Below are 20,465 nucleotides of genomic sequence, written 5' to 3' on the forward strand. Positions count from 1 at the left end.
AGAGGGAAGCTCGGGGATGCAGAGCTGGCTGCTGCTGAAGCTAAACTGAACATCAAGGCTGGAAAGTCTGTGAACGCACCATGAGAGCTGGGCACTGTGGGTTTTTAGCTGCTCGGTTGCCTGGAGATTTGTGCATTTATTGTCTGAGATTTCATCAGCACACAAAGCTGCTTTAGCCTCAGAGCAGCATGGGACAGAAAATATAAATAATACCAGTTTTGATCCCCAAAACAAACATGCTCTCGATTGTTTTAAGCCAGTTGGGTGTACTTCAATGCCAGAGGGATACAAATTAAGTTAATACAACTTACTCTTAAACCTGCAGGAGCTGATTTGCGTATTGGCTTATGGGCAGCACAAAGAAGCTTTAATCCAAACCCTGACATATTATCTTCTTATAAAGTTGATATGGCTAACAGTGTGCATACAGTTGTCTATGTGTCCAGCAGTTAAGGTGCATAATTAATATTTATTTCTGTCATGTATACCTGATGAATTTTAATTCAATATTCATTCTCATTTGTTTTGGTCTCCAACAACTGATGAAAATATCTGGCTCTTTGGTAAAGGTTCCACTATTTTTTACTAACTGTGTCCATCTGCTTATTGAGCAGGTACTTTATATTTGGGTTTTAAAAGAGGACATATTCTGCTCATTTTCAAAATCATCTGTATTTTGTTCCTCTACGGCAGTGTTTCTCAAAGTGGGGGGTGGGGGGCGCAGAGGCATGACAGGGGGGGCGCAAGAGACCAGGAGGAACATTTGATATGACCGGCAGAAGTTACACTTAGAAACCTATGAGGGCGCTGTAGGACACAGGTGTGTAATGTACATGTTGAGGATGGAAGGTCAATCGGTCTCTCAGTGTTTAGATTACCCACTGAGATTAGTTATCTCAGTGGGTCTCCAACGGTTTGCTTACGATTAATGTAAACAATTATTTCCGCGGCACACGTTTATATGATCATTATAGTTATAAAAAAATAAGAGAATAAATGAAAAACAGGTATGAAATACTCTATGACAGTAAAACAAGAATACAGTTTAAAAGGGGAGTGATTTGTAAAATATCCATAAAGAAATAGAAAATCTGCTTACAGTTCTGTTTCATATGGGTGTTGAGAGATGTATCCATAGATCTCTTAATGTTGCTCTCAAAGTGCACCAGATTGATGCTTTTAACTTCAATATTTAAAAATAAATCTTCCCGGGGGAACATGCCCCCGGACCCCCCTAGAGGAGGTGAGGATGTTACTGTAGGTCCACTCCCCACTTATAAAAATAGCACTTTACCCCTGCTTACTCCTTTATGCCGTGAAACGTCAAGCTACCCCACAGCACCCCCAAAAGAAAATCTCTGGCGCCGCCACTGAGCCTGCAACCCCGTTGTGAAGAAATGTGCAGTGCCAAACAGGCTCATTGCAGCCACTGATGATAAGAAACACTTTTTTGCCAAATATCAGCATTTTCTTTCTTTTCATTTTTTTGCACATATTGCAAAGTGGCAAAGTATTATCACTTATTGTTCAAGCAAAGGGATTGCACAATTGTATTATGTATTTCTTTTTTTGACCACACAGACTTATGGAGCATTGTTTTATTATTACTGTTCAGTGATGTTTTTGTTTTTTTTAAAGGAATGCTCACGTTCATATTGATGTATTTTAATAAATGTTAGTTGGCCCATTACGTGACTATTTGTGTTGGGGCGGCCCGACTTTTTTTTTTCTCTCCAAAGGGGGGCCTGACGGAAAAAGTTTGAGAACCACTGCTCTACTGTGACATGTTTCCAGGCTCTAATGTTCAAAAAGGTCTTTATTTTTCTCATACTGCCTGTGCTGCAGCACCTTTTTTCACCCTCTGTCTGAAACCAGAGCCCAGTCTGCTCTGATTGGTTAGCTAGCCAGCTCTGTTGCGATTGGTCAACCACTTAGAGATGTATTTCCCCTTAGCCTATTAGTACAATATGTGGGAGCGCCAGCCAATAGAAGTGAATGTGTTACATAGTGATGTAAATATGTTATGGAAGTAAACAAAGGACTACAATTGAGGTGTTTCAGGCAGGAGGGGGGGGTGTTGTGGTGCTTTGCAGATCATTTAGATGCACAAAAAACCTATAAAACACACTACAGCAAAGATAAAAACCCAAAAAGCATAGCCCCTTTAAAGATGTTTTCATTCAGCAGTAAGACTGAACCAGCTGTGCATGTATTATGGGCCCCATAAAACTGTCCTTACAGCTGAGGGAAACAGCTGTATGACAGTTACACTGGATACAGGTCACATTGATACAGGTATACATCATTATTTTTATTGAAATGCTAAAAATTCAAGGCTCATCCAACAACCAGTGTCAATGAATACTACAATGTACAGATACCACAAATAAAAACATCAATTTCATATATCACAAAATGTTTTCAGTAAATAAAAATGTTTATAGATTTTTTTTCTTTCCAAGAAAAACATAAATAATACAAAATACAAGCACAATAAAAGTATTACATTATACAAACCTGAGGCCTGGTGTTCCTCAGTAAAAGGATAACGCAGACAACGCAGGATAAAGAGATTAAGTCAGAAAATGATACCATAGAGAGGATAAAGGGTGAACCACATCGGACATCAAAAGGTAATCCTATTCATTCAGTTCAGAGTATTTTCCAATCAAATGTTATACATCCATGCAATATACACAAATGACAGTCATCTCTTATTTAACGTGACCTTCCTCTATCCTACACATCTGAAACATGGTTCAATAATCTTCCCTTTTTAATGAATAAAACACATAATACACACAACACAATAAAAGACCAACCGAAAGGGAAAAAAAGTTTCAAAATTGAACTGAATTCTAAGTCCAAAACACAAAGATGTATTGTCTTTTGACCTCCAGAGCCATCCATAATGAGGGATTGAGTGCAGGGACGCTGCCAGGGTTAAACAAATGTTCCTCCTCGTTGGAAAGGTTAGAGTTTAAATTGTGTCGTTTAATCTGGAGCTCACTTTGAGAGGTTTGAGTCTGTGCCAGCGTCAGTTCAGACGTACTGCTCTTTGGGAAAAGTGTACGCCGCCACTCCCGGAGGAGGAGAAGACATGCCCGGTACAGATGGGTATTTAAAGATGGCCATGGTGTGTGAAGGTGGAGAGAAGGTGTTTTTTGGCGTGCTATTGCCGCTGCTGCTGGTGGCAGGGGTTGGTTGTGAGGAGGGGTAAGGGTGCTGGGGGAGAAATGAGAGAGGAGGCTTGATGGGAGGGGAGTAGGGCTCTGGGTAATCCTCCTTGTTGCAGGCCAGTCTGTAGCTCACATAGTCTGCTGTGTTGGGAAGCTCTTCGTAGAACCGCCCTGCGTGCTGTGGAGAAATGAGATACATTTGTTCAAACTCACATCCACATTATAAATGTTCTTCTAAGAATCTACCTGTCTCAGTTCGAGTTAAAAATGTGTATTTCTTATCTGTTTTTCAATTGTATATTAACACGTATCATTTTATTCTTTAATTCCTAGAATCAGAGTTTCCTGACCAAGTGCTACAGAGCAATGTGTAATAGATGGGAGTGCCGATTCCCTTTGAGTTCAGCATTATTTGAAAATGGATAACATTATTTCTTAGATTTAATAGCTCCAATAAAACAAATTAATTTTACATTTTGTCGTGATAAATGATGTTATAACAGACCCCTTAAATACATTCCTTCTTATGAAAACATTACACAGCTTCCATTCATATCAACATAAACAATAGTGTAATAAGAGTGCTGTGTATTTTCACACATCTGGGCTGATCTCCAAAAAAACACACAGAATATGGCTACAATTATCATTAAAAATGACTCCAAAACAACTCTATATTTACTTCACAAATATGTTTTGTAAATAATGATTGGGATATCAGAGAGGTAAATGTCAATGAGAGACAGAAGATCTACTTGGGCTGTTGTTTTTGTTTAAATGAGTGACTAGTTCAATTACACCTTTGTTATTGACACACAAAAGGCCTTTTTCACAGCAGACATCTTAACATGCCATACTAGGGAAAGCACAGGTGTTGTTGATAACATTAAAGGTGTCTATTCAAGTGTCCCATAAAGGACTGATGGTGAGCCAGCCTGCACAATACCAGGACCCTCAAAGAGGAAGCTGCTAAATGGAATTCAGCCATCATTCATTTTATTATTAGCACTGCCTTTTCTGCTGTGACATGTCAAAATGTTTTCTGAGAAAAGAGCCTGAAAGAGTTTGGTGACCTCACATGTTTGCAGCACGGATCTAATCAGTGGTCAGCCAAGAATGATTTAATCACCTTTGTCAGTGTACAGACTTCTGCACCTTTTTTTCTTCATAACTACAAAAAAATGTGCAAAAAATATTATATTATTATACAGGTTAGCAAGACACAAAAGGTTAAAATACCAGAAGGGAGTCTTAATTAATAAAATAATGGATTTGCACGGATTTAACCTGCACACTTCAGATAAAAAGAAAAGGTGCCATTTTAAAAGCAGCTGCAAAGACTGAAATGCATCCCTACCTGCGTTTCCAAGCATATAGGAAATATGTTGGTGCCCCTGTGCTAGTTTCACCTTTTTAAATGAGGTAATATGCAGATATTTGGGTAATAAAATGAGCCTCTGTTTAGGCAAATGACCTTAATTGCCCTAAATCCAGTTCACAAAGATCAGTGCAACAGCAACACGCGGTAACACTGAGGCTGTTAGCAGTTTTTCATTTTTAAAACCACGCCCGGAGTATTAATGGAAACGGTTTAAATCCCAAATACTCTCGGACAGGTTTTAATTTGTCTCCTGCTTCTACACCTCGTCGCTCAAAGTCTAAAAGCATTTCTCTCTGCATTTGTTCTGCCTACTGCCTTCTTGGCACAAAGGCAACTTAAATAATGGATAATCGCAATCAGCTGCAAAACCTTATGGCTAGTTTCCGGAGTCCATTCTTTGTGATTTCACCCGTTTATATTTTAGATATATCCTCTGGGACCGTGTTCACAAAGGCTCTTATCTTTTCACTGGGAGTAATGGTAAATGGCCCTAAAAGTGACTTTTTTGCTCCCTTTACCGTGTTTTTTTTATGTCTACAGTGATTGGTTGTGAGTGAATGTGAACTAAAATATAAACACACAATAGCATGAGGAACAAATTAAATCATATGTGAGAAAGAACCATAAATATGGTTGTTTTCTGTAGTAGTCGCATTATGTATTATTATTATTATTATTATTATGAGCTACAAATGACTGTACTACTTTGGAATTGTAGGACTTAGACAACCTCGGCATGTAGGTGATAGCATTCATTTAATCGTTAACTTATTCTACAATTGCGATTTACTTTTAGAACTGCCGATGACTGGCTGAATAAATACCACTAGAATTTTACGATATGTAGTGAAAATTCAATCTGGATTTAGGATCACTGGCTAGTCTGAACATGTGATATGTAAATTACAAACACAACACGTGGTTACCTGGATGTCGTCTGCTGGTCTTTTCCTTATCGTCTGGGAAAGTTTTGTGGACGGAGAGTCATTTCTGAACAAAGAGAATAAAAGTTAGAAGATGAAGAACATAATAGAGGATAGATGTTGGGACAAAAAAGGGAGTGTTTCCTTACGAGGAGCTGCCTTTTTTACTTCTGATTTTGAGCACCAGCACTGTGATAGTAATGCCCATAAGCACTCCAGCAGCCAGCAATAAGGCGACTACGCTGATGACATCACCCGTTGCTATCTGCGGTAAAGGCTTTTCTAAAATGAAAACAAACATACGTTATAAAACATTCCAGCAAACATGTTCCTTTGTTCACAGAGGCATTGGGGCTATGAAATGAATCCAGACTCAGGATTAATGTACCTATAATGCTGACTTCCACAGAGCCTGATCGGGTCCCGATGCTGTTGGTTGCGTCACACACGTAGGTGCCCTGCAGGTCGTATGTGATCGGCCCCTTCAGGGTCAGGACGTTGTCTCGGATCTCAGCATTGCTCGGTATGGAGCCATTAACCCTGCAGAAAATACAATAAATGTAAACGTCAACAAGAAGTGCACACAAGTTATGCATCTTAGAGTATCTTCCATCACTATTTTATATCCACTGAGTTCTTTCATTTAAAGATGCAGTGGCCTTAAAATGTTTTGAGCTTTGTTTGCTAATTGCATTGTGGAACTTCAATATATGTATCCCATTACAACAAGAGAGAATTAACAAAACAGACGCAGACAACAACCACATAGTACAACTGAAGACCTGGTTCACCTGTATACTTGATGACACTTAAGGAAAACATTTTATCATCGGAAGTATAACACAAAGTCTCAGGGAAGAAAGTACTCTCCAATATGATTCATATATATTTATATTTTCTGATTTTCAGTGAACATCAATTCACAGACACAACACAACCTCCATGATACATTGTGATAGAGCGTTTTAGCTTTGACAGTAATTCATAGTGAAATACAAACAGCTGTACTCACAGTCTCCACTGATACAGAGAGACGGTCGGGTTGGCATCGGCTTGGCAGCTCAGCTGGACGTTCTCTCGGTTCAGGTACCAGTTTCCATCGTACCCATCCACCACAACATCTGGCTCATCTGGTACGAACAAATAACAGAAAATGATATTGTAATTGTGTTGATATTTGACCGGAGCTTATTGTTATGTGTGTAAAACACTTACACTGAATATCGAGGGTGACACTGTCAGTGAAGACCTCATCGTTGTAGGAGGTGACGCAGGTGAGCATCTCCTTGTGTGTGTCTTTGCTGGGCACCAAAACATATTCACTCTGAACAGTAAACGTCCCGTCGGAGTTCCTGTACTCCCGGTTGGTCACTTCCCCCGGCACCCTAGTCTCCCATCTGCTCACATTAATAAGGAATCAGGGTCACGACACAGAGATACATCGATAATTTGTAGTTAAGTTGGATTTAAAGGTCACTTATTATGCAAAATCCACTTTTTATGTATTTTATACATCAACATGTGTCCCCTCTGTGTAAAGAGATTCTGAAAGTTTCAGGAAAAAATATTCGCTCTCTTCTTGTCCTGATCCATTTATATAAAAACCTGTCTGAAATTGAGCTGATCAGATTTTGGCCACTTTATGATGTCATAACGAGTTTTTGGCTTGTGTAACCATTAGCCAATCACCAACCAAGGTAACCCCCCCCACCTTATCACCTGAATCTCCTCCTAGAGCACCATTGAGTTCTTTTTAACCAAATATCTCTCAGAGGGGCGTGGGGAGGGGCTCCTTATTTTCATCTAAAGTAACAGACAGAGAATCAGCACTTTTGAAACAGGGCTGAAACAGAGGGGATTATGGGATGCTACAATCTGTTATCTGTTTGGTATTTCGAGCCAAACACTTCAGAGACATGTTTTGTATATATATCTGAGAACTATAATATATTGATGAAAAACAATATAATAGGGGACCTTTAAACAGCTAGAGGTGTTGTTAGAGAATAATTCTTCCTTACTCCTAAGATATTTAACATTTTCTGTGTGTTGACATTTACGATCAGCCCTGCTCCTTATCTTCCGTAAGGAATGTGATAATGCAGTCGTATGTTGATACTATAAGTGTTATGGCTTGACCTAGCGGACATAGGGGGTTTTACGCTAAGCTCCACAGATGTGAGAGACATCTCCTGTGTCTGCAGATGTTTACGCCCATCCCCAATATGTGGATTTGACTCTCTGTAAACTAGTTAAAAGGTCTACCAAGATGCGAGGCTGATCAGAATTGACATGACAACCCACCCGTGCAGTCAGAACCTTTTGCTGCTGTGACTTGTGATATGAATTCTCCGGCCGTTGACTTGTAATAAACTACCAGTGTTTGACATCAAAGCTCCAACTCTCCTCGTGTCTCTCTGAGTCCTGACTCTCCATTGCTGCAGAAGTTTCCCTTACAGGTGTCACCACACAAGCTCAGTGGTAATACTTTTAAGTGTATATAAACACACACACACCGTCCACACACACACACACCTGATGGTACCGGCTGGTTTTCCGTTGGCACAGGTGCAGGTGGCCACTGGTGTTTTTAGATTGGAGGAATGAGCCACCAGCGTCGGCGTTGACAGACTAATCTGAGTAGTTGGGCGAACTGAGGGAAGTAAAATAAACATAAGCATTAAGTTAATGTAGCATGAGAATATTTTTAATAAAATGAATGAGAATGAAGTTTATCTCACAACAGCATATTGAATGGCCTGACAGGTAAAAGCTTTAACGTTGACGTTGTTTGGAAACGCAGACTAATGTTCTATTCATACAAATGTCAAATTACGTATGTGGTGTGTTCCTGCATTTGGTAGTATCTGAATTTTGTGTACGCAGGAATGCCCAGATGTATACTAGAATAGCAAGTGTTAAAGTCTATGAAACGTGAGCTTATTTACTCAACTGCATACTGCATTGCATCTCGGTGCCTTTAGGTGGCCATCAATCATGTGTGTTTTGAGACAGTCTAAACACTGGTAATCTGCGACTTTCTTGAGTTTGAATTGTTTTTTGGAACATTTAAATTCCCGATATGTGGTCAGTATAATAAGGCATGGATAAGGTCTGTTTGATCATTACTGAAATGTATGTTTTCGATGATGTGAGGGTGTCACGGTGACACGGCCTACAGATTTATAGTCTATATAGACACATATTATATGTACAGTGCTGGATTTGTCAGATAGACATATATTAATCATTTGTTAACATAATCTATTTTACAAAATCCATTTACACACTACAAAGGAATAATCCATGAAAATAATGGAATGGAATAACATAAAAATCATGATTTCTGCATTAGAAAACTGCATATTTATATAACAAATATATATCCTAAAATAGTTATTTAAAATAAAAAATGTCTAAATCAACGAGGGATACTTTATGTTTCAATGCCTTAGGGATATACATTTAGGAAAAGATGCCACTGTCACGCGCAATGCTTGATATGAATCTGCATCTAGTACATGGTAATATTAATTTAGCATTAAGACTGAAATCAAGTGGAAACTGCTGGTCCTGTTCAGTCAAATGTAAAAAAAAATAGCCTACAAACACCTCTAAAACTGGTCTTGATTGTTTATCAGTACAGTTTGAAATTGATAAAGGTTTCAAATGGTAATTTGGATTATGTGCATTCACATTAAACACCCATCAGATATATCTGAGATTAACGGTCTACCTGTATCTCACTGTGGGATCAGCTCCTCTTACCGTACACAGTGAGGTTTACTGTGTTTTCTCTGTTTCCTGCAGGGAACGTGGTGTATTCACAGATGTAGGAGGACTCGTCGGAGAGGCGGAGCGTGGAGAAGGTGATGGTGGTGTCTTCCAGAGACGGAGTCCGCTTCCTCACTGCTCCGTTCTTGAATGTGACTCGGTCCCTGAAGGGCGGGGCCACGGACACGCCCAGCGAGGGGTTGGCGATGGCCACGTTCTGCTTCGTGCCATTCACCAGCTTCTGCCACGTTACCTTGAGGAAGAAGGATCGGAGAAATGAAGAAGTCCTTAATGAGAGTAAGTGAAGACAACCTCTGATATGAATCACAGACAGTAACATTAGTTATGTATTATTGAGAAGGCAGTGGTTTAAGTCCATAAGGACTGCTCATATTTCAAAAGCAAACCACACCTTTTTTAGAATGTTTTTCTACCACACAGGCAGCCAGTGGTTTTCCTTCATGGCATTACTGGATCAATTTCAAACTTGCTTGTATTGTTTTTAGACGGCAGTGTTGTAGTCGAGTCACCAATTCACGAGTCCAAGTCACTCTTGAGTCACCACTCTTCGAGTCCGAGTCCAAGTCTGAGTCATCAAGGGAGAGTCTTAGTCGAGTCCGAGTCACCCAAGGAGTGTCCAAGTCGAGTCCGAGACATCATTACAGTGCTTTCGTGTTATCGACTGAATCTTTATTTATTGATTAGATCACGTTACTCTGATGATAGTGTTCAAGACAGCCTATATGTCTGAACTCGATCCTTAGAGTAATGTGTTACGGAGCCTTCTCTTCAATATTGTTTCCACATAACGAGCATTTTGCGCTGCTCTTTTCCAATGTGGAAGCAGAATGTGTGAAAGCATACAGCACGATGCAGGGTGTGTCTCTAGAGATCTTTAGACTGGAATAGCGGGGCCCAGTACGTGAACTCGCCTCGCTGGTGCACACGCCAGGATAGAGGACATCAGACTCCAGAGAAAACTTGCTCAAGTCGAGTCCGAGTCATCGTGGGGGAAAAGATTCACGAGTCCAAGTCATCGTGCGTGAGAATTCACGAGTCCGAGTCGAGTCACGAGTCCCGAAAATCGGCACTCGAGTCCGAGTCCGGGACTCGAGTACTCCATCTCTGTTAGGCGGTGACTGAAGTAGTGGCTTTCCTAAGTTTTATGGTCTAACTGAAATTATAACTATTTCCTGAAAAATGGGAAATGCGTTCTTTTGCCGGTCGTGAAAACATTTAATTGGCTAAAATATGCTGAAATCCACAAGTTCACGAATGAGTACCTGTGATATTTTGACGGGCGGGGAGCTGTTGATGAACCGACAGCGGAGATCCACCTTTGAGCCAATATACCCCCACCTCCCATCATCCATTTGCACACTCTGGCCATTCATTCCTGGAGGAGAAACACAAAAATACATTTTTAAAGAGGTGTTTGTGCATGTAAATGGTCTGCAAAGGCCAAATCCCCAAAGTTCCCTCCAGAGGGAGCTTCTCTCCAACACACTCCCCTGCCTGAAACGCCTCAATTGGACTTTCATAACATAGTGACGTCACTATTGAACTCACAAGCTGCTTTTGGCTTGGGCTCCAACACATTGTACGTGACACATTGTACATTGTACGTGATTGACCACTCACAACAGAGCCGGCCAGCTAACCAATCAGAGCAGACTGGGCTCTGGTTTCAGACAGAGGGTGAAAGGAGGTGCTGCAGCACAGGCAGTATGAGAAAAATAAAGAACTTTTTTTTGTATTAAAGCATGTAAACATGTAGAGGCACAAAATACAAATTCAAATCTGAAAATGAGCAGAATATGTCTTTTAAATACTTTCACACACAAATGCACATTTTGTTGGCAGCATCAGACTGGCACTCTCTAAGCTGTTCACAGTCAGCACAGCACGGTTGAGCTGATAAAGTGCGCTGAGCTGTCAAAGACACTACATTTCAGCAGCGTGAGAGGTGAGCTGAGGTCGGAGGTCATGGATTAGAGTGAGGTATAAATAAGCACGATTGTGGTTACTGTTACCACTGCCTTACTGATCCTTTTTAACAAATCCAGAGCATCAACACCCACTTTCTGGAGTAAACACGTGCGTTTGTCAGATTTACTGTCATTCACATCATGATTCCACTAGTAGGTTATAAAGAATACATCTACTGTTTTTCACTATGCAGGATGAATAACAACATACAATACAATACAATACAATACAATACAGCTCGGAACAATGGATGCTCTCATTCTCATACATACATGAATATACAGTGTACACACAGACACACACACACACACACACACACACACACACACACACACACACACACACACACACACCACACACACACACACACACACACACACACACACACACACACACAAAAACCTTTTAGGTCACCAGTCATCTCTGATTAAAATATAAAATGTCTTGCCTTCAATATGTCTTTGTTACTTCTGTCTTTTTTATAAAGTAATCCTTTTATTTTGTATGGTTAATCCATTTAAAACCCCTCTCCCTCTAGACTTTGCAGCCACCAAATAATATATACAGTATAACACATGGATATGCATCCGTCATTCAAACTGCTGCCAGTTAAATTATAGTTTAGAACGTTTTTAAAGTATATCAAAGCTATTAAAGTATTCTCAATATATGTATTTGAAATGAAAAATATTACTTTTGAATGCAGCCTTTTATCACTACATTTGGAACCTGTATAATACTGGCTAATAGTGCCAGAGTAAACGTTTTGCAAGTTATAAACACTATACACCGTTTTTTTCACCAAGATCATGTGAGCTCTGTTTTCCTCCCAAGAATTATTTGGCTTCATAATTAATTTTCATATGAACAAGCATTACACAGAAGCAGTAATTGGCAAAACAAATCTTATATCTAAGACTCCCTTCATGACCCTAAAGTAGGCATCTTGTTAGAGTCACACAACAGAAGGTTGAAAACACTCAAACACTGCAAATAAAGAGTAATGCATGTGTGACGAAGTGGCACAAATGTCATGAAAAGTATGTAGTAAGAGCGTAGCTTGGGTTTAGTCAGAAAAATAAAATGTTTCTTCAGATGGTTACTTACAACTTTCTCAACAACTGGAAATAATGCTAAGTGAATACAGACTGAATTAAACAGTGTGAACGTAAGCCACACCCAGGGGCGATTTCCATGTTTGACATATTGTATATAAAGCAACAACATATAGACAGGGGGCAATAGTTCAGGGTTCATCACATAATTCAATATTCTTATATTAATAATGGAGGGGTATTGATTAGTATTGATCAGTCCATTAGTGTTTATCTTGTCTTTTTCCCAAAGGCAGCTGTTAACTCCAGGCTGTTAACCAGAGGGAATTATTTAACCTATCAACAGTATTATTTTGGCATCCCAATATTTTTGTCAGAGCTGTGGAAGAGCTTTTTTAGCAGACAGTATACCAGTAGAAAATTAATGATGTATTTATGTAACATATAAATAATGTTTTTTGTGGAAATGTTTTTTGAACTTGAATTGACATGGACTGAACTCAAGCAGAAGAGGGGTAAGTGCCCTCTTTCTTTCTGACATTTTAAACCTCTAACTCTGTAGTTTAGCATAATCTGAAATTAACAGATACAATTTGTCCATTGTTTTTTTCTTGTTCTCTTGACTCTAATCATGGAGTGCAATTTGTTACATCAACAGGTTTGAGAGTGCTCGCAAAATGGCATTAAAACAATCGTATTAATGTTTAAATGACTTTACCGGCACTAGCCTGATTGCATTGTGGGTAATGTAGTTGCCAGGTGTTGAAAAAGAGAGAAGTAAAAAATATGTTTGTGGTTCTGCTGCATCAATTTTTTTTTTAAACCGTTAATCATTAGTCTTACAATACTATAGGAGAGCTACAGTAAATGCTAAATCGGTGGAGTACTCTGTTTAATTTGGATGACTTGTAACAAGCCCTGACAACACCATAAACCCGTGTTTCCCCAGTCACAATCCATTAGATCTGTCCGTACAACCAGCCGTCACTCTCCTGATAGGCTTAGACCAAGCTTAATGTGTGGCGTGACCCAGGGGTCAATTATGGGTCCCATCCTGTCTGTGTACCTGCTGCTATATCTCTCGCCGAATCCCTATTAGACTAGAATACAAATCAGAACAGATTAAAAAAAAATGTTTGCAGAACAAATATATAAAACCTTAAATAAAGCTGCTGCCTTAACTGTACACAAAATTACTCAAAATGTACGTAAGATCATTTTAAAATTGGATGTCAAAAATCTTGCCATAAAGACAGACCTCTCTTTAAATTTTGAGCATCCTGGGATTGCTGCATTGCATTGCTGCAGTCCGGTTTCTTTCCAGTATATACAAATTACAACATATTTGCAAACCTAAGAATTTGCAAAAAGCCATTCATGCTTTTATTACATCTCAACTAGTCCAGAACTCCAAGACTTTTAACTGAACCAAGACATATACAATTGGGGTTTCTTTTCCCAGACATATTTCTACATTAATAATCGATTCAACCTAATAGAGAGAACAACTTGAATTTTATGTGTACAGTTTAATTGTGTGTGGCAGATCCTAAAACACGTCTTTATGTTAAGAGATCTGTAGACTATAACCTGCTAAGGGGTGAATAAGAAGTCTTCAGCCCTAATGTTAGAAATGGCATGATGACAAACAAAATCCTTTAAAAACGAGGTGAATAAAGGTCAACCACAGACTGAGCCTTAGCGAGGAAACGGAAAGTCCATCAGCTTTGAAATACAGGAGACTTAAGTTCTTTGCAAACCCGCAAATCTCTCTAAACACCGAGAATACAGATGGATTCACACAGTTCAGTTTAACCTTCCATAAACCAGCAGAAATCAACAAATCTCTCACAAGAATAAGACCCTGTGATATTCAAACTGCAGGTTGGCTTTGCAACCACCTACAACGTTTGAGAAATGTTAATGATTATCTGGCTTCATAGGTAACTTTGAGATATTAAATCAGCATCTCACAAGATCACAAGAATTACAATTAAACTTATGGCAGACGGAGTTAAAAAAATTCACAAATAAGCAGAGAAAAGGCATAGCATGTTAGTGCTAGTTTTCCATCACCTGAAATATAAAAATATGAAAACAAAGCTTATTATATTATGATGATTAAAGACTGTATTAATACTCTACTCAAATAGATTTGTTTGGCTTTTCTTATAATATAAACCTGCACAAAAATAATTTAATATGCAAAACTGTATTTGTTACATGTGTGCATGCAATTCTATGCATGCAAACATGAACGCTAAAGCTCAGGAATACGCCTATCTGCACGGCTGCAACCAATTACATAATGTCAAATGCAATCTGAGTCAGACATGTGTTTTGTTGTATTAATCAGTGTAATATTTTTGTATTAGGAGTTCACTGCCCTTTACTTTATGAAAACATTGTGTGTTCTTAGGCGGTCGTTGGGAGGGAAAAGGCCAACAGTGGGAGTAGATTGCAGAATTCAAGATATTAAAGTGCTTCTGCTTCATAGTCCATTTGCTGCTGTACATATGAACAGCTGTTTTCCTGAAGCATGATTCAGAGTATACCACATAATTTACTTCATGTGATTCATGTTTAATTCAGTTTTAAGAAAGTTTCTGTCATAACTCCAGGTTTGGTTTTATCAGGTTTAGCCTTTCATAAAATGTGTAATCTACAACAACAATTGTCAATTTGGCAACATTTGCTGATCCAATCTAATATGTAATATCTATACCAACAAATATATTTAAATGCATCTGTTCATGTCTCATTCAATCAGTAACATTTCCCAGTTAAACAAACATCCCAATTAACCTTTTATAGTAACAATTTCACCACCCACAAGTTTCTTGTGTTTACAACGCACCATTTTATCAATTTGAAAAAAAAAAAAAGCCTATGCAGAGTAAATGTATATAGTAAAGTAAATGTATATAGAAGACATAATACGTTTGGATGCAGAAGACGTCTTAGCTCTGCAACTGGATGGTCCATGGGGAATTTCTGAAGCTTAATTTTCCCATAATTATAACACTTTCATTACTGAAACAGCTGATGGATGCAATGTATGCTATCTACTGAATGAATAGTTTACACGTTTTGGGAAATAGGCTGATACTACTCTTACAGCCATCATCTGTTAGCAAAGTGCAAAGACTGTACATGTGGTCTAGCACTCCCAACGTTATAAATTATTCACGTTAGCACTGTGATCTAGCTGTCAAAAAGAAAACAAATATGCCATATTTCCCAAAACTATTCCTTTAACACTGTTCCTTTGAAGGAGGTCTCCGGTGCCGTTTTTCAACCTTCTATGCGTAGTTAATATGGACCAAAATAAAAAGGTACAATAATACAAAAGCTGAAATTCACTCCATATTTTCTATCTGCTTTATGTCAGGATGGTAAAATACCTTTTACTAGAGTCCCCCCTACTGAGCTCTGATGCCGAGCTGATTAGGGGCTTTAGGCGAAGGCAGAGCAGAGCCTACCTCTCTGACACACACACACACACACACACACACACACACACACACACACACACACACACACACACACACACATACCATGTATACATCACTTCAGGGGACATTACATTGACTTACATGCATTTCCTGGAGACTTATCCTAACCGTAACCATAACCAACACATGCCTAACCCTTACCCTTAACCTTACCCTAATCCTAATCCTAAACCTAACCAAGTCTTCACCCTAAAATTAATGATTCCCCTCATGGGGACCTCCAATTTGTCCCCATAAGGGAGGTGAGTCTCCACACGTGACTGTGTAAACAGATGTAGGTCCCCACAAGTATAGTAATGCTAGGACACACACACATACACACACACACACACACACAAACAAACACACACACACACACACACACACACACACAAACAAACACATCTCTCCCACCTTCCTATTTTCTGCTGTGTCCATTCACATTCTTCTATTGTTTAAACCATGGGAAATGACCTCACCATCCTGCATGACAATAATCTATAAACAGCAGCACACTGGCAAAAGAAAACCATGGGAACGTAACCAAACAAAAGCATTATTGTTTCAAACTTGAATGTGCAACATGCTAAAACAGCAAGAGCATCTCAGTGTTGTGCTGGCCTTTTGTTCATATCCTGAATGGATATCCTCCATCTTTCATCATTACTCCCATTATGTTACAAGCCATTTTGAACCTTTACTCTTATGTGTGAGAGTTCAACAGGGGGCATGGTTTACCGTGGGGTTAATGGCGTTAACAGATAGGGCAAACAATATTAAAGATATAACATAAAACACATTTAAATTGAACCTTTATCTATGCAGGAATGCCTTATAACAGATTAAGGAAATCAGTTTTTTCAGAGTTTTCAAGCCAGAATAATGTAATAATTTAAAAGGTTTCACACACTGAATGGTACCTTAAAACAACTCAAAATCTGTATAAAACTATAATAGACCACCCTATGACAATGCTTAATTGCTGATGTTAAGCAAATATAATGTTAACTATTACAATAGCTCATATAGTTGCTCATTAGCACAAAAAAAATGTACCGCTGAGGCTTCTGGGAATGTCGTTTGTTTTGCAGGTGTTGTTTTGTACTCAAATGTATTATGCATTGAAATGTTTAACCTGATTGTGTCACTAGAAGGTACAGTACACTTTGGTCACCAACATCCTGAGGGGACCTGAATGGGTGCACCAAATGTCATGGAAATAAGTAGTAATATAATAGTTAAGACATATCACTGAAAGCCAAACATGTTGATCTCAGGGTAGTTCAAGGGGAAAGTTTATCGGATCGGAACGAAATGAAATATTTAAGTCAGAAACCCATGACACAGACCCCAGCATAGAAGAACGTTACAATCCAAAATGTTATTCCTGTCTAAAACTATGACACATTTACCCCAACATCTGCAGCCATAAATGACAAAATATTTGAGCAGAATTATAGTAAACAAAAATATACTCTTGATACATTTGACCAGGGATACCTAAAGCAGTAAATGTTGCATGTAAAATGGATAAAAAAAGGGATTTAAACCAAAACCACTGTGAGTTTATTACAGTCCAGAGTGTTTCGGCCAAATTGAATAGAAACGAGGGAAATAATGCAGGGAAAAGATCACAGAGCCAACTGGTCTGCCACACTGGCATCAAGTCAGTGTGGCAGACCAGTTGGCTCTGTGATCTTTTATCTGGTATTAAAAATCATGTGTCTTTACATGTCACTTGTTAGACGCTTTTATCCAAAGCAACTTACATACTCAATACTGTGGACAATCCCCACAGGAGCAATTTGGGGTGAAGTGTCTTGCCCAGGGACACAACGACATGCTGTCTAAGACTTAAAACATGATGCTGACATCATTATCTGCAGCGAAGTCACGTCAAACTGCAATGTGAAAAGGCTGATCCAACAACATGTATCTTCAGCTAACAGAAGGCTACCGATACTGAAAAACTGACCTCATGCGACAGACGAGAAAATGAAAAAGCAGAGACACAGGCAGATTAACTGTTTAATCTTTAGGCCATCAAATCTGTGATTGATCGGGGATTACACACTGTGTTTGAGTCTTTGGCCTTGTGATTTACGATGTGGGGAAACCTAAAGCACAGTGAAGACCAGTTGACGAACACAATTCTCAGACGAGGGTTAGGGGCAGTCTGAAAGTTCATCTGGCATGTAATATGGCGTAAATCTGACTCTTTATTGCTCTAAACCAAAAGGTTGCCGTGTGCCAGAAGAAGAACAACTGTACCACCAATGGAAACTGACTTTTGGACCTCCACTTTACCAAATGATGTGTGCTCCTCTCGATTTTCCGTTCTTCTCTAATTTGTCACTAAATCAATTATAATCTCTCATTGTTTTTGATTGGGATCTGTGTGCATGTGCATGGATTCGTGTGGGTGTGTAATCTCGGTAGTGCTGTAGAAACGTGGAGTGTGCACTTGGCCGGTGTTCAGCGGGCAGCTCACAGGATTATGGTGACTGTAGCTGTGGCGTCTGTGTTTTTTGGGACATCAGAGAAAAAACTAAAAACCCTAAGGGAGAGAGAAAATGGAGGCAAATAGAAAATAATTCTGTGGAGGAAATATCAACTGATTGAGAGACAATAAAAGAGGGGGAAAACTTTTTAAATAAGCCCAGGATGAAGAGGCAGATGCACAAAAAAGAGGCAAACAAAAAAGGACATGAAGGGCTGTGCTGGATTGTTTCGGCGGGGTAGCATGTGTGTTCCAGCTGTGGACAGTGGATTACGCAAAAGTTCAAGAGGATGCCTATCTGTCAGTCTCAATCAGCCTTTTCTGTGCCTCCCTGCAGTGGAAAACTGCAAACTTACTAGTGGAAACATATCAGTGGTTGCCTGTGAGCGCACTGGCATCCACCTGCTGGCTGACAGAGTGCAGCCAGAGGAGGACAGACACGCAGAGCAACAGTCTGCAGCCTGGGACTTGGCAGCGATCATGTTGTTTTACCCTTCCTGCTCCCAGTGCAGCTGTAATCCACCGCTCCATCCTTTAAATTCACAATCCTACACATGGCGTGGCCTCACACTCAGTAACAACAGATGCACACACACATTCTGTGTTCACACCAGCAAATTACTGCTCAACTTAGCAAAGGGGGGGGGGGGGGGGGGGGGGTTGACCAACACTGACCGAGTGAAAAAAGCAATCACAGCAGATGTCTCTGCAGCTAAATACATCCTTATGCTGCCACAATCGCTTTTGTCATTACGTCATATCTATACCACCCCCCCTTCTGATTGAGCTGTGATTACACAGCTGCACCTGTTACAATGAGGCAATAATTAGTCCATTCTTTCAGACACACACACACACACACACACACACACACACACATACACACACACACACACACACACACACACACACACACACACACACAGCCACATCTTAGTGTGAAGACGAGTTTAATTGAACAGTGTAGTGCTGACTGATGAATGCAGGAGCCAGTTAACATTGGTCTGATTTCACCTTTGCACAGAACCGGAGAAATAATCGTATAGTTTCACAATACGTTATATTTGCATAAGAAGATGAGGTCAATCAAGTTGGATGACCATAAAATCCGATCAGTAATTTGCTGAATGGAGCAAAAATAGACTAAGCTGTAAAGCAACAAATTATTACATCAAAATTGTGAAAATATATAATGAGAATCAATATCATTTTAAATAATCATGAAGCAACCATCAAATACCTTTTATATTGGGTTTAAAACGTGTTGCTTTATTAAAACTAGTAAATCAATAACTGATCCTAAAAACTCTTGGCTTTTAAGATGTCAATATTACAATTAGGCGACCCTTATGTGCTATGGCTATAACAGATGCAACAACAGTAAATGATTTATCAACAATTATTTATCATATATATATATATATATACTGATTATCTAAAAGTGGTAACCTTTTCTTAGTTTTACTGCCTGTACTTAAATATAATTGGTGACAATAGTAGGTTTTGATAAGTATTATATGTAATGTACACTGTGTATTCACATGAAAACAAATAATGTAATCAAAATAAAAGCCTGAAAACAATCCAAATTCTAACTGTGATTACCCTACGTTTCAACCAATTATGATATGACATCTAAATGAATTAATCAACGTTTTCCTACTTTTTGACCTCATCGCTGTCTGAAGCCTGCCTTTTATTATATGTGAGAGAGAAATCCATCACATCTTTCACTTGTATTCACATCACCAGTGTGTCGTCACTATTATTAAAAGTGCTAAAATAAACAGAGCAGCATACCTGGAATAACACAAGTTGTTATCAGGAATATCCAAAATCCAGTGCTGTCCATGCCCGAACCACCGTTGCCAGCTTCTCGTTGTGGTTAAATTCCCAGTGTGCACTTGTTTTACGGCTCCTGCCTACCGCGTCTGAACCCACGGCAGCAGGTTTCAGCTGCAGGTGTGCCCGCTGGTTGCAGCCAAGTCTGCGTATGCGCACACACACTTCGCAAAAAAAATATCTAAAACGTAACACTTACGCGCTGTGATTTGGGCTTGATGTGAGTAGTACCGGAGCTGCAGCAGTGTCTGCCCGGCTGAGGCTTGGCGGAGATAAAGCAGCTTAACGTGTGGGCAGATTACTTCCGAGATAGCCTCCCCTTCAGAGC

At 39.4% G+C, this 20,465-nt stretch overlaps 1 protein-coding gene across 3 annotated transcripts; it reads right to left on the reverse strand.

Moving 5' to 3' along the window:
- Positions 1 to 2,420: 2,420 nt before the first annotated feature.
- On the reverse strand, positions 2,421 to 20,465 carry nectin1a (nectin cell adhesion molecule 1a). 3 transcript variants are annotated; one of them, XM_034201431.1, is made up of 11 exons: positions 20,096 to 20,464; positions 10,541 to 10,653; positions 9,252 to 9,510; positions 8,019 to 8,136; positions 6,699 to 6,880; positions 6,496 to 6,613; positions 5,872 to 6,023; positions 5,633 to 5,765; positions 5,487 to 5,550; positions 4,309 to 4,350; positions 3,113 to 3,357 (listed from the first exon to the last, which is right to left on the reverse strand). In XM_034201431.1, exons 1-10 carry the CDS (start codon positions 20,145 to 20,147, stop codon positions 4,345 to 4,347), a joined length of 1,197 nt encoding a protein of 398 aa, XP_034057322.1. In that variant the 5' UTR covers positions 20,148 to 20,464; the 3' UTR covers positions 3,113 to 3,357; positions 4,309 to 4,344. The 3 variants fall into 3 exon arrangements, 2 of the variants coding, with proteins under 2 accessions (XP_034057319.1, XP_034057322.1); XR_004567573.1 differs by having other exon boundaries at positions 3,313 to 3,357; positions 4,258 to 4,350; positions 20,096 to 20,465; XM_034201428.1 differs by lacking the exon at positions 4,309 to 4,350 and having other exon boundaries at positions 2,421 to 3,357; positions 20,096 to 20,465.

This window comes from Gymnodraco acuticeps, unplaced genomic scaffold (genome assembly GCF_902827175.1).
Source record: "Gymnodraco acuticeps unplaced genomic scaffold, fGymAcu1.1, whole genome shotgun sequence".
In the NCBI taxonomy this organism is placed as follows: domain Eukaryota; kingdom Metazoa; phylum Chordata; class Actinopteri; order Perciformes; family Bathydraconidae; genus Gymnodraco; species Gymnodraco acuticeps.